The sequence below is a fragment of the Rutidosis leptorrhynchoides genome, chromosome 1 (genome assembly GCF_046630445.1).
Source record: "Rutidosis leptorrhynchoides isolate AG116_Rl617_1_P2 chromosome 1, CSIRO_AGI_Rlap_v1, whole genome shotgun sequence".
In the NCBI taxonomy this organism is placed as follows: domain Eukaryota; kingdom Viridiplantae; phylum Streptophyta; class Magnoliopsida; order Asterales; family Asteraceae; genus Rutidosis; species Rutidosis leptorrhynchoides.
The window spans coordinates 543,417,322-543,432,244 of NC_092333.1; the positions used below are offsets into that span (position 1 = coordinate 543,417,322).

Genomic DNA, 14,923 nt, shown 5'->3' on the forward strand with positions numbered 1-14,923 from the left:
TACAAATAATATTTAAATATATTTTAAATTGAATCATATATATAAATAGTAAATCTTAATACATAACTAAATATATATATAGATTTGTTTGATTACGATTATGTGTATTAATATATATGAATGATATAGGTTCGTGAATCTGAGGCCAAACCTACACTTGTTCAATGTCGTCATATGCATTTTTACTACAAAATACAGTATCGTGAGTTTCATTTGCTCCCTTTTTAAATGCTTTTGCAATATATATTTTTGGGACTGAGAATACATGCGCTGCTTTTATAAATGTTTTACGAAATAGACACAAGTAATTGAAACTACATTCTATGGTTGAATTATTAAACCGAATATGCCCCTTTTTAGTCTGGTAATCTAAGAATTTGGGAACAGACACCTTAATTGACGCGAATCCTAAAGATAGATCTATTGGGCCCAACAAGCCCCATCCAAAGTACCGGATGCTTTAGTACTTCGAATTTATCATGTCCGAAGGGAATCCCGGAATGATGGGTATATTCTATATGCATCTTGTTAAGGTCGGTTACCAGGTGTTCAATCCATATGAATGATTATTTTTGTCTCTATGCATGGGACGTATATTTATGAGAAATGGAAATGAAAATCTTGTGGTCAATTTAAATGATGAAAATGAATGTTTATGATAAACTAATGAACTCACCAACCTTTTGGTTGACACTTGAAAGCATGTTTATTCTCAAGTTTGAAAGAAATCTTCCGCTGTGCATTTGCTCATTTTAGAGATATTATTGGGAGTCATTCATGGCATATTTCAAAAGACGTTGCATTCGAGTCGTTGAGATCAACAAGATTATTATTAAGTCATTTATAGTTTGGATATATTATGAAATGGTATGCATGCCTGTCAACTTTCGATGAAATGAAAGTTTGTCTTTTAAAACGAATGCAATGTTTGTAAAATGTATCATATAGAGGTCAAATACCTCGCGATGTAATCATATGTTATTGTATTCGTTCTTATGGATTAGGACGGGTCTTTACAACCACCACCATCAACCACCACCACCATCACCATCACCCACCACCACCCACCACCACCACCCCCACTACCCCCACCACCTACCGCCACCACCAACCACCACCACCCACCCACCCACCACCACCATCCACCACTACCCACCACCACCACCAACCACCACCCACCATCCACCACCACCCACCACCGACCACCACCACCCCTACCACCACCCACAACCACCAACCACCAACCACCACCCACCACCACCACCATCTACCACCACCACGAACCACCACCAACACCAATCACCTTCACACACCACCAACCACCACCAACCACCGCCACCCACCGCCACCCACCACCACCAACCACCACCACCACCACCCACCATCACCCACCACCACCCCTACCAATAAAAACCACCACTAAAGATACACAGTAGCAGTACAACATCTTTGAGTTCAAGGAGGACCCAACAATCACAAAATTAAGCAACAAACTCTTTTTTAATTATCTCAAACCACTACAGTTTAAAAAAAATTATCACAAAATTAATTAATTAGTTATAGTCTATCAGTAGTCTAACATTTCATTTATCTTATAATTATCATTGAGACAAAACATCAAACACCTAGTGTGCAACATCTTATAAATGGAAAATCATTCATCATGTACACATAACTACACTCAGATTGAAAAAATTTACTAATTACTAGAAAGATCATGTAACAACTATATCAAGTCTCGGTTCTATGAATTGATTTTAAGTATCTAATTTTACAAATGAAGATCACTTAATTCATAAAACAAGAGACTTGGCTAAATTCTTAATTCATAAAAAAAAAAACATGAGACTTAGCTAAATTTCTAATTCATAAAACAAAGAAGAGACCTAATTCATAAAACAAGAAGAAACCTGTTAGAATTCATCCATTTGTTCTTCGATAAACTTCGCTACTTTTCAATTGATTAACAGAACCACCGCACAATCAAATGACGATTTTCTTCGAAACAATCACAATGATAATGAGAAGTCTTCTTTTACACTCAGATTCTAAAATTACAGTTCAGATCGATGGAGCCTTCGTCGTCTCGAAATCATGATTCTGAAGCTTTCTATTTGAGTCCGTAACGTGAAATCAAAATCGTGTTACAAGGATCTGAGATTGGATAAGATATCAGTTGAAGGAGATGAATTGAAGAACGTATGAACCCTACAATCTTTAATTTCCTTTATTTTATTGTTGTTGAAAAAAGCCAGGAGAAATTAAATTATGAAAATGACCAAAATATCCCTCTGCCGTTTTTTAGTATAAAATTGGAATTTTTAAAATGTGAGGCCCATATTCACTTATCCAATTTGTACCCCATTTAGTGCTTAGCTATGGATTGAACCGCTATATATATATATATATATATATATATATATATATATATATATATATATATATATATATATATATATATATATATATATATATAGTAGAGGGATTAAATGAGAACTTTTTTTGTGTGAGAACCCTGAGAACTCAAAAATACACTGAAATTCGAGCAAAAATGGGAAATTCGAGCAAAAAACTCCATATTCGAGCAAAAAATAGGACACGGACGAGCAAAAAACCTGATAGTCGAGCAAAAATGGAGAAAGTCGACAAAAAAAAGAAAGACGAACAAAAATTTGATATTCGAACAAAAAATGTGTTCTACATTTTTGAAATTCGAACGCAAAAATGTAGAACATATAGGTAGTCGAACAAAAATTTTGATATTCGAACAAAAAATGGTTCTACATTTTTTTTCGAATTTTTTTTTTTTTCTCGACTATGAAATTTTTGTTCGTCCGTGTTTTGTATTTTTGCTCGAATTCCTCTTTTTTTGCTCGAATTTAAGTGTATTTAGGTGTTTTTTTGGAGTTCCTAGAGTTCTCACACTAAAAAAGTTTTCACTGGATCCTCTCCATATATATATATATATATATATATATATATATATATATATATATATATATATATATATATATATATATATATAGTGGTATGATCAAGAGGGAAGTAACCATTCGGGGGGAAGCGGGGGGAAGCAAAAACTTTTTTTTTTCGTTTTTTGAAAAAACTTTGTTCACGAACATTATAGATGAGATGAAAATATGAACATTTAGTAGAGATACTTTGTGATAAATGTTTTTATTTTGGCGGGAAAACGCTCGAAGAAGTAATATATAACAATTATCGTGTTTTTCGAACGTATTTTGAGGTTTTAGCTATTGGGGTTTAGATATTAGGGTTTAGATATTAGGGTTTATAGGGTTTAGATATTAGGGTTTAGAAATTTAGGGTTTAGGGTTTAGATTTAGGGTTTAGATTTAGGATTTAGATTGAGTTTTTAACACGAACGGTTTAGAGTTTAGGGTTTAGGGTTTGGTGTTTTGGGTTTATGGAATAAACTCAAAACACCAAACCCTAAACCCTAAACCCTAAACTCTAAATCGGGCTAAATTTTACTTCACAAAACATGAAGAAAAAAAACGTTCATATTCTTCACGAACAATATTATCTTGAATGTTATTTTTGTCGATCGTTTTCCCGCCTAAATAATAACATTCATCACGAGGTGTATCTTCTAAATGTTCATATTTTCGTGTTATCTTGATGCAGGGAAAAAAAATTCAAAAAAACGGAAAAAAAAATTTGCTTCCCCCGATTGGTTACTTCCTTATTGATCCTGCCCATATATATATATATATTGTTATAAGTCAAGTGTCATGGTGTAGTGGCCGACACTTTTGATAAAGTAAAATTTGGTGAATCAATATATTTGGTGGATCACGGATATTACTGTTCCACCTAACTGCACAGTGAATTATTGTACTATAAGTATGTTATCGATTGTAATCAGTATGTACATCATTCTTCAATAAGAATTTACTCTCTTCTATCTTCCTTCATATTAGTATCTTCCTTCATATTAGTAAGATATATTTCATATACAATATGAAATTATAACACGTTATCAGCACGAAGAGCTCCGTATAATTAAGGTGATTCTTTCAGTTGCCCAACCACCACTTCCACCTTTCAAGATTCCCGCCGGCCACCGTCCTTCGCCGCTGAAACCGTCGGACGATCTTGAAACCTCTGATGTGTCTTCTGATCAAGAATTTATCAACTTGGGTTCTTTCACCACTGAGTTATACTCATCAGGTATTCCAAAAGTTGTTGACGATATTTAATTTACACTTAATTAACTAACAAGGAATTCGTACCTCAAAACTATCCTCTTGTTTTCTTTATCAATATTAATTGATATCTATCTGCTTGCTTGAAACAAAACCGATAAAAACTTTGAATGTGAACTATAAGTGGTGTTTGAATGAGTATGTCCCGGTGTTGTTTTCTACCGACAATTTTCTTATGCCTTGTAGACTTGTACCCCATGCTATGTTGCTTGTACCTCCCGCTGGGTCTTATTTGTAGCTTTAAAAGTCTTATATTTTTACTTCACTTGTATATCTTCACACGGTTGAAACTTGAATTAAAAATACCCGTACAATATTATAGTAGAAGAACGAACTTATTTAGAACTTAAAACTTAGAAATTAAATTACAAGTGAATATGTGAATATGATAGTAAAATATTGTTGTGTGTTCGAACGTACTATGTGTTTAGAGAATATAATTCCCATGGTAATTATTGGGGAGTTTGTGAGTGTAAATCGAGGAGTATTAGATGTTGACTAATGAATTTCTCTCTTTTTCTATCGTGTGACAAGGAGAGAAAAAGAAAAGAAAACAGAAATATTAAGATACATATACATAGATTACTTACACATATATAAGAAACCCACATCGGGTATCATCACATACCACGACTTACAACTTCTTCTCGTTGTTGTTTGCTATTTGGTTACCCATGTTTCTGTTACCATCAACAACCACCCTCACAACACCATCATTCTTGTCGCTATTGCCTGCTACGGCTTACTTATCACCTTAAAACAAACCCATTTAAATGCTCCTGCCGTTGTGTAATTCCTTTTATGTGTTCTTGTTTCCTGCTCGAACCAAACAAACGCAAGCACCACCATAACTCATGATTACTATACCTACTGCTATTAAACCTTATTCTATTTTTTTCTGTCGAGCCATTTTACACGATATTCGGTAATATAGGTTCACAGATTAGAGATTTTCAACATGGTTATATAGAAAATTATTATTTCAACGCATGATAAAAGTGGCAAGTGGAATCTAATGGAATTAAATGGCCGACAACTTTAAGTCATGAATGGCATTTTATTTCTTTCTTTTATTTTTTTATATTTGCACGTTCCATGAACCACCAAAAGTCTTTAATCATTTGGCCATAACTATTCATGCATAGTCATTTTTGTCCATGCATTAAATAAATGCGAGTCATCAGTTGTGGACTATGGTCCAACAATAATGGCCATAGTACAATGATTTACTTCTTTAATTTTCAATTGTGATATTATCATATTTATTTTTAAACACAATGGGACAAGTATATATCAATCTGATACAGAGCTATTTCTAAACATATCTTAGTCCATCCAAAGATAACTAACTATATATAATTTGTTATTCAAGTTGAATATGGTTAATTCGTGTAATTTAAGAAAAACAAGGATAGACGAGTGGTTAAGGGTGTTGTGGATTAACGAGAGGTCGTGAGTTCGAGCCCGAGCTGCGACACTATATTTTTAGCTATTTCCTTAAGGTTCGTGAATCCGAAGCCAACCCTGCATTGTTCAGTTCCGTCGTATGCATATTTTTACTACAAAAAAAAAACGTATTGTATTAAAAAAAATCTTCCTCTGTGCATTTGCTCATTTTAAAAATATAATGGAAAGGCATAAAGAATTATGTAATCAGTATTATACAATGGTGAAGGAAAAGAATTGGTGTAATCATATAGGAGAGAAAGAGAAGTCAGTAATATACAATTTGAACTCATTATGGTAAAATAAAAAAAAGGGTCATAGGCGTGCAAACGATTTTAAAAAAAAAAAGAAGCTATTTTGACCTTTTATTCTTCCACTATACAAGATTTGAAATGATGAGAGTGAATTTTTTTTTTGAAAATCTTGATTAAGTAAACTATGAGCAACCTTCGACTTATATGATCTAAATTTTCTAAGATGCCTAGCTTGTTATGTATTACTCATAAATAAATGGTTTTAGACCATAGCGCATATGATGAAAAGCGCAGCTTATATGATGAAAAGCGCAGCGCATATGATTAAAAGCGCATATGATGAAAATCGCAGCGCATATAATTAAAAGCGCATATGGTGAAAATGATATATTAATGAAAAGCACATATGGTGATTAATGAAAAGTATATTGTGAAAAGGAATCACAAATGTTTCTTGAAAGAATTCAAGGTGAGATATGTGAATAAATTCATCCACCATGTGGATAATTTTAGACATTTCATGTTCTGATAGACGCATTCGGTAGATGGTCTCATGTTTGTCTATTACAAAGCCGTAAAATGGCATTTGCATAGTTTCTCGCACAAATTATTAAATTAAGAACACATTTTTCTGATTACACCATTAAAAGGATGCAAATTGATAATGCTGCTGAGTTAACATCTCAAGCATTTAATGATTATTATATTTCTATAGGGATTGTTGTTGAACATCCTATTACTCATATACATACAAAATTGGTTTAGCTGAATCATTAATTAAACGATTGCAACTAATAGCTAGACCATTGAAAATGAGTACACAACTCTCAGAATTTATATGGGGACATGCAAATTTGCATGCTGCGACATTATTTCATATTAGACAAAATCCAAGTCATAAATATTCTCCCCTACAACTTGATTTTGGCCTAGAGCCAAATATTTTCCATTAGAACATTTGTTTGTGCAATGTATGTTCTAGTTGCACAACCACAACGCACTAAAATGGGTCCTCAAATGAGGAGGGGGATATATATATTGAATATGAAACATCTTCAATTATAAGATATATTGAACCCATGACGGGTGATGTTTTTACATCACGTTTTGCTTATTGTCATTTTAAAAATTATTCCCAATATTAGAGGGAGAAATGAAAAATAAAGAAAAAGATGCTTCATGATGTGAGTATCAATTAAGGTATATAGAACTCGCACAAAAGAATGCGAAACGAAAGTTAAAAAAAAATAATAATGCATATGCAAGAACTTGCAAATTAATTACTTTATGCATTTAAAGATACAAAAAGAGTGACTAAATAATATATAATAGCAGGAAATGCTCCAGCTCGAATTGAAATTCCAAAAGCTGGCAATAATGTCACTCATGAGTATTTGCCACGTCTGAAACGTGGAAGGCCAATTGGTTCCAAAGATAAAAATCCTCGAAAAGAAAAATCAGCTGATAATGAGGTAAAAGAAAGTGTTCAAGAAGAACCACAAATCAATATTCCTTCTGCAGAGGATATTGATAAATGTAAATACATAAATTGCGATAAATTATGCAATATTATGGAACCGAAATGAAATGAAAAATCTTGATGAGATATTTTCATATAATGGTACAATGACATCATGAATAAAGATGATGATCTGGAATCAAAATCTATCATTGAATATCAAAATGGACATGATTGAGCTCAATGGAAAAGATCAATATGAGCTGAATTAGAATCGCTCGATAAAAGAAAAGTTTTCGGATCAATCGTTATCACTTTTAAAGATGTGAAACGTATGTGATACAAATGAATTTTTATCCGAAAAAGAAATGTGCAAATGAAGTTACAAGGCAAAACTAGACTTGTAACTCAAGATTTCCCACAAAGACCAGAAATGAATTAGGAGGAAAACTTATCATCCTGTAATGGATACAATTACTTATTAGATACTTAATCAACCTGGTAGTTATTTAAATGCATCTCATGGATGTTGTTACTACTTATCTGTATGGATCACTTGATAGTGATATACATGAATATACCTGAAGGGTTTAAGGTATCATAAGCATCTAATACAAAACCCAAGGGGATGTATTCCATTAAATCACAAAGATTTTTATATGGGTTTATACAAGTACTTGATAAGAAAAGGGTATACATATAAACTTATTTGCACGTGTGTTTTATAAAAACAATGTTCGGATATGTGATCATAGTTGTTTATATTAATTATCTTAAATAAAGAAATCTATGAAGCCATTCAACTTCTAAAGAAATATTTTGAAATGGAAAAATCAAGTATTACGTTGATTTACATATTGAGCATATGACTAATGACTTATTTATACATCAAACAACTTATACAGAAAAGATTTTAAAACATATTAATATGGACAAGACAAAAACCATTAAGTACTCCTATGGTTGTCAGATCTCAATATTGATACTGATCCATCCTCTTGAAGATCATGAAGATCTTCTTGGTTCATAAGTTCCATATTTTAGTGAAATTGGGGCTCTTATGTATCTTACAAATTATACAAGACCTGACATTTCTTTTGCAGCTAATTTGTTGACAAGGTTCAACTCAGCCCCTACCAAAATACATTGGAATGGGATCAAACATATATTTTGATACCTTCGGGGAACTACCGATTTATAATTATTTTATTCTAACAACTCGAAACAAGATTTGTTTGGTTATACAGATGCAGATTATTTATTTGATCCACATAAAGCTAAATCTCAAACTGGATATGTATTCCTAAATAGAGGCACCGCAATATCATGGCGTTCTCAAAAACAAACACTTGTTGCAACATCATCAAATCATGCCAAATGGATTGCATTACATGAAGCCACTCGGGAATGTTTTTGGTTGAGATCAATGACACAACTCATTACTGATTCTTGTGGACTAGAACGCGATAAAAGTCCAACAACTATCTATGAAGATAATGCAGCTTGCATAGCACAGATGAAAGAAGGGTATATCAAAAGTGGCCGATCAAAACATATACCTCCTAGATTCTTCTCATACACTCAAGATCTCATCAAGGACATCCAGATTGAAATGAGATATGTTCAATCTAGCAAAACTCTGCCGATCTTTTAACCAAAGCACTTCCTACTGCTGTTTTCAGAACACACGTTCACAATATTGGCATGAGGCAAGATCAAAAGATGTGACGACTCAACGATGTCTACTTGAGGGGGAGTCAACTCTATGCTGCACTCTTTTTCCCTTGGCTAAAGTTTTTATCCCACTGGGTTTTTCTTTAGCAAGGTTTTTAACGAGGCAGTAACTTGTAATTGATCTCTAGTGCAACAAAATTGTCGTCCAAGGGGGAGTGTTATAAGTCAAGTGTCATGGTGTAGTGGCCGACACTTTTGATAAAGTAAAATTTGGTGAATCAATATATTTGGTGAATCACGGATATTACTGTTCCACCTAACTGCACAGTGAATTATTGTACTATAAGTATATTATCGATTGTAATCAGTATGTACATCATTCTTCAATAAGAATTTACTCTCTTCTATCTTCCTTCGTATTAGTATCTTGCTTCATATTAGTAATATATATATATATATAAAATCTTTTAATCATCTTTCAAAATACCGCAAAATCGAGGGATAATCTATTTGGTAGGTTTGAAGGAGCGGCAGGGAACGCCATCAGAATAAATCATCACCTGCTTCATTTTGACGCTTTGTTCCTCTGTAATTTCAGCTCCATCGTCTTCTCCAAATCTTCAACAACCCCCTTATTTCTAGGGTTTGATTCGGTTTGCAGGATTATTGAAGATGCAATTAACTCTTGAATTCGGGTAATTCCATACTCCTGTATATTGTACACTATATAATATGATTGTGATGTGATTGATTAATCAATTGATATTTGCAATAGCTTCTGTACATGATTGTTCGATACTTGAAAACACAAACCCAAATACTGTATCTTTCAGTGGAACTAGGATCTTTTTCACAGGGGTCAAAAAAAAAATTTAAAAAGTGCAGTTTTTTTGAGCAAAATATGGAGGTTTTGAGGCAAAATATTGAGGTTTTTAGGCAAATTATGGATTTTTTTTTTGCAAAATTTGAAGAAATTTGGGTAAAATTTGAAAATTTTGGGGCAAAAGTTCGAGAATTTCGGGCAAAATTTGAATATTTTGGGATAAAATATGTAGATTTTAGGGCAAAAAAAAATCGTCAAAGTCAAAAAACCAAAAATTTTTACAATGAAAATTGCAAATACACTGGGCAGCCCCCGCCCTGCCCCAAATAGTTTCGCCTCTGGTACCTTTATTACTCATGTTATGTTATGTGAAGAGTGATAGTCAACCGATATAAACTTGGTGCATATCTATGTGATTGCATCATTTTGAACTTTTTTTAACTATAGAATTCAATTTAAATTGTTTAGTTCCAAGCAATGCCTTTCATTGTGATATGACTACTGTTTGCATATTGCATTATATCTTATGTATAATCCCTTCAGACCAACCACAGGAGGCTATTGGCTGATGTCTGATTCAGTACTAATTCTGTAATTCGTAGTCAAACTAAAAAGACCATGCTATTGTTATAGAAGCTCTTATGACTTAGTTTTTTTTTTTTTAAAGATGTTTTGGTCTGATGAAGATCTCTCGACTGTGTTTGTAAAGAAGATGTGGCCTAAAGGTCTGAATGCCGCCGTATGCTGACTGGTGAAGACTGTTTGTTTTTATGTTTGCAAAATAACTCAATCATGTCTGCAGCACTTAGAAGCATATTTATAAGTCTGCGAGGTTGCAGACAGAATAAGACATTCTGCGGGGCGCGCAGACATAAGACATATAATTAGATATAGCTTAATTGTGAATTTTTGTGATAATAGCATCTAATACCATAACTAAGTTTCATTTCTCAGTAGTTGTCCAAGTAATGTTAGGAATTTAAGTGTGGGTTCAAAGAAAGAATGCACATCAATACAGCCCATTAGTGACCAAAAAATGAATTCACTTTAAAGGTTGTGAATCTTGATACACCTATGTCCCTAAAATGGCTCCAAATGATGCCTATATATTTTACAAACTGATGGACATGACAGTATGATACCACCAAGTGCATAAGAAGTCAGGTCACCTACTAGATGAGGCTAGCTGCAATTAATCTGGCTATTCAAATACTCTGCTACATGTTGCTACAACTTATGGTGTGCCTTAATATACTTAATAATTTATGTAAAATTACACCACTAATTGTTTCAGACTACTTTTTGTTGATTTAATCTTTGTGAGACCATAACGATTTATGTGAAATATTCTATAACAGTTTAATTATATATTTCAAGTTTGTGTTGCTATGTTTTAAACTGTTTTGGATATCTTTGGGTGCCATCATGCTTAATTGACATGATATGTGCAAGCATCTAGTATCATGTATCATAGATGCTATATTGATTTTCGTTTTGTTTCGAAATCTAGTGGAGGACTTGAACTTCTTTGTGACTCAGTGAAGATCCATAGCGTCGATGTTGACCTACCAGCTGAAGAAAACAAGGTGCAAAACTAAGTTGTCGAATTTTATAATCCCAGCTCTTAAATTTTAGATCTTCACATTATTATTAGATGTATAATATAATTGTTCTTTAACTCTGTTTCTTAGTTGACCATGAAGCACTTGCTTGCTTGGGTTCGATCCACTTTAATCAAGGAGAGGCCTGAAATGTTCATGAAGGGAGACACCGTGTAAGTCCCCACTTGTTTCCATAATATTTTTCCTGCACAATAGGTGGTTAAATGGTGGTACAAATAGGTTTCGAGTTAAAACGGGTGGGTTGAGTGGAACAAATCTTGGTCAAAATTTAAGTTGCTTTATAAGACGTGACTGGTGACCTTTGACTCGTTACAGATAAACCGTAGTGATTGTTTATAAGTAAACTGGTGACCCGTTGGATGATATGTTGTGCAGGCGGCCAGGGGTTCTTGTTCTTGTGAACGATTGTGACTGGGAATTGAGCGGTCAACTTGATACAACCTTGGAAAATAAGGATGTTGTCGTATTCATTTCTACTTTGCATGGGGGATAGATATATAATATGTGCACTTGTGCTTATTTTAAAGTTCCTTGATACAATGTTGAAAGATAAAGCTGTTGTCATTTTTATCTTTTACTATGTATCAGTTATTGTTGAACCGTCGTCTGTAGACGTATTTTTGTGATCGGATTATGTGTTTCAATCTGATAAACAATAATCCAAGTAATAATATAGCCACATTCTACAAGAAACGATAGGAGTATTACATAACTCGAGTTTATTGAGCTGTAAATTTGAGGCGGGTTTGTTTAAACAAGTATGTTCTGAATTTTGATATTAAAAGAAAACAAACTTAATGAAATACAATTGAAACATTATGTATACGTAAGCACTATTTTTAAATGTTGAAGCTTAATGAAATACGTAGTACAGGTAAAAAAAAAAATTTTTTAAAAAAAAAGCAAATTGTCGAGAGTGGGATTTGAACCCACGCCCTTTCGGACCAGAACCTTAATCTGGCGCCTTAGACCAACTCGGCCATCTCGACTTTCTTGACTGAGTTTACATAGTTCTGTATTTATTAAGTTTTTCGTAAGTAAAGTCATCACTGACAATTATGGATATCACTCCGTAATAATTTGTTCAATTGGTCAAACATTATATCTATTATTTAACGTTGCTATGTCACTTTGAATTTGTGATTAAGCACTTTGCGCCTAGTTGTCTGGTTCCCAATATAACATGTTCAAATAATTATGGATATTTGTGTTATATAAAAACATTTTTTTTTCCGGGTAAGCGACCTCATATGAATAAGCACATTGACTCTCATATAGAAACAATGGCAGAACTTGAAGTTTTCGATTACGGTGCGAAAATAAACAATTTTTTTTTTAAATACTGTACATTACCAAATAAGTATCATAATCATATAAAATTGAAGATGACAATTATTAGACAAAATTGCGTCGTTGGTCCACAAATTTTGTATCAAACAACATAGATGACCTTTTTCTTTTATTTTGACGCGGTTGACCTTCATCTATCAATTTGTTTCACGGATGACCTACATACTAGTGATCGTTAGCATTCTTCTGTTAAGTAGGATTATATGCAATGCACATGAAGGTGATCCTGTCTTTAGGTAATCCTGTCTTTTTGTCTACATGTTTCTATCATCATTCACTCATCTTCATCTTCATCCGAATATTCCAATCTTCATCTTCAATCTCCACTAGCTTAGCATAAAAGTTTCAATTTTGGAAGAACGTAGCTATTACTCAACATATGAGTTTCAATTTTGAAGAACCTAGCTACCACTTCAACAAACATTTATTGCAGAACGTAAGTTTCAATTTTGAAGAACGTAGCTATTACTTCAAAATATTATCACTATTAATATTTTTCTTTTACATAACATCTCAGAAATCAAGTAAAACTTGCGTTACTGTTCTTACTCTCATTTACTCCTCTTATAATTACTACACTTCGATTTTGATTTCAAAAAGTCAAACTTGCTACTGTGCAAACTCCAATTCAATTTTCACTGCTTCAATCTTCTGTATTCTTTTTTTTTTTATCATAGAACTTTGTGATAAAGAATTACTAGTAGTTAATGAAATTGAAGGTTGTTACCAATTACTTACTTGAGAGGTGTTTTCAAAGTGATAAAGGTGCTGGACAAGGGCAGAAACACCGACGATGGATGAAGATACGCCGTGGTGGCCAAGCGATGGTTGATGACGAGCGCCACGTTGCGTTGGTGGTTGGTGGCTCGGAAGCACATTATTGGCTATACAAATAGCTTGCTGCATTTCCCATCCTATAGTGGTGATTTCTTCTTAGTTTCTACTTTTTTTTTTGTTTCTACTTTTTTACTGCATAACTTCAACTGATTTTTTTACGGAGAGAATCAGAGAGAGGAATAAATCTATAATGTTGAATTTGAATTTGTTGAAGATAGAAGATGAAGATTAAAATGAAGAAGATTGAAATTGAAATTTTAGGGATGAAAATGAAGATGGGTGAATGGTGATAGAAACATAAAGGAATAGACAAAAAGACATAACTAGTTTTCGAACCCTCGCTTCGCGCCGGGGGTTCGGTTTTCAATGTATTTTATTGCGTTTAGTTTGTAAAATTATTTCGTGACTAACGATAATGTCGTTGAAGCACAATTCGCGTCGAACTAAAAGGTATAACACGTGAAAGATTTAAATGTTATTTTAAATTAACAATATATGTGCATCGTTTCGCTATGGAATTGTCGAGTTTTAAAAATTTAACACAAAATCAACGTGTATGAAAAGTACCCCAAATATTTAGCGTTTTTAAAAAAGCGTCCGTTTTGCGTATAGTTAGTGACATTGTGTTCCTAAAATTATTTCGAGTTTAACGATGGTGTCGGAAAAATTTAACTCGTTGCGAGCGAGAAGATATGACCCGTTGAATATTTGGATGGAGTTTATTTAAGATTTTTTTATGAAAATTGTTATTTGACACTTTACCCCCCTGTTTGGGGGGTCGATTTGAATTTTTGAAAAAAGTCTGAGGGGCTTTGTTGGTGAAATGAAATTTAGTAAAAAAAAAATAAAGGTGAAAAGTCGAAAATGACCCTATTCTATTCATTATGGAATTGTCGACATTTAAAAATTTAACGCAAAAACGTGTATGAAAAGTAGGGGTGTTCATTTTCGGATATCCGAAATTCGGATATCCGAATTTTCGGATATCCGAAAATTCGGATAGTGAAAAACCCCATCCGAAATCCGAATCCGAAATTTCGGATATCCGAAAATCGGATTATCCGAATATCCGATATTTTTGAAGAACTTCGAATATTTTAGGATAATTTTCCGGATATTTCGGATATTTTTCGGATATTTCGGATATTTTTCGGATTTTTCGGATTTTTTTGGATTTTTTAGAAATTTTCGGATATTCGGATATCCGAATATCCAAAAATTTCAAAAAC

The 14,923-nt window shown here is 33.2% G+C and overlaps 1 protein-coding gene and 1 non-coding gene across 2 annotated transcripts; one reads left to right on the forward strand and one right to left on the reverse strand.

The window, feature by feature from the left end:
* Window positions 1-9,533: 9,533 nt before the first annotated feature.
* Window positions 9,534-12,233, forward strand: LOC139878632 (ubiquitin-related modifier 1 homolog 1-like). The gene is made up of 4 exons (XM_071865378.1): window positions 9,534-9,757; window positions 11,396-11,471; window positions 11,577-11,659; window positions 11,883-12,233. Exons 1-4 carry the CDS (start codon window positions 9,735-9,737, stop codon window positions 11,998-12,000), a joined length of 300 nt encoding a protein of 99 aa, XP_071721479.1. The 5' UTR covers window positions 9,534-9,734; the 3' UTR covers window positions 12,001-12,233.
* A 182-nt stretch (window positions 12,234-12,415) lies between these two features.
* On the reverse strand, window positions 12,416-12,496 carry TRNAL-AAG (transfer RNA leucine (anticodon AAG)). The gene has a single exon. It is a non-coding gene; the product is annotated as a tRNA-Leu (tRNA).
* Between the last annotated feature and the right edge of the window lie 2,427 nt (window positions 12,497-14,923).

Excerpts from the sequence above, each read along its gene's own strand:
- LOC139878632 (XM_071865378.1), top strand. The coding sequence starts at position 9,735 with ATGCAATTAACTCTTGAATTCGG. Across the intron at positions 11,472-11,576 it reads TACCAGCTGAAGAAAACAAG|TTGACCATGAAGCACTTGCT; the intron begins GTGCAAAACTAA and ends TCTGTTTCTTAG. Across the intron at positions 11,660-11,882 it reads TTCATGAAGGGAGACACCGT|GCGGCCAGGGGTTCTTGTTC; the intron begins GTAAGTCCCCAC and ends TATGTTGTGCAG.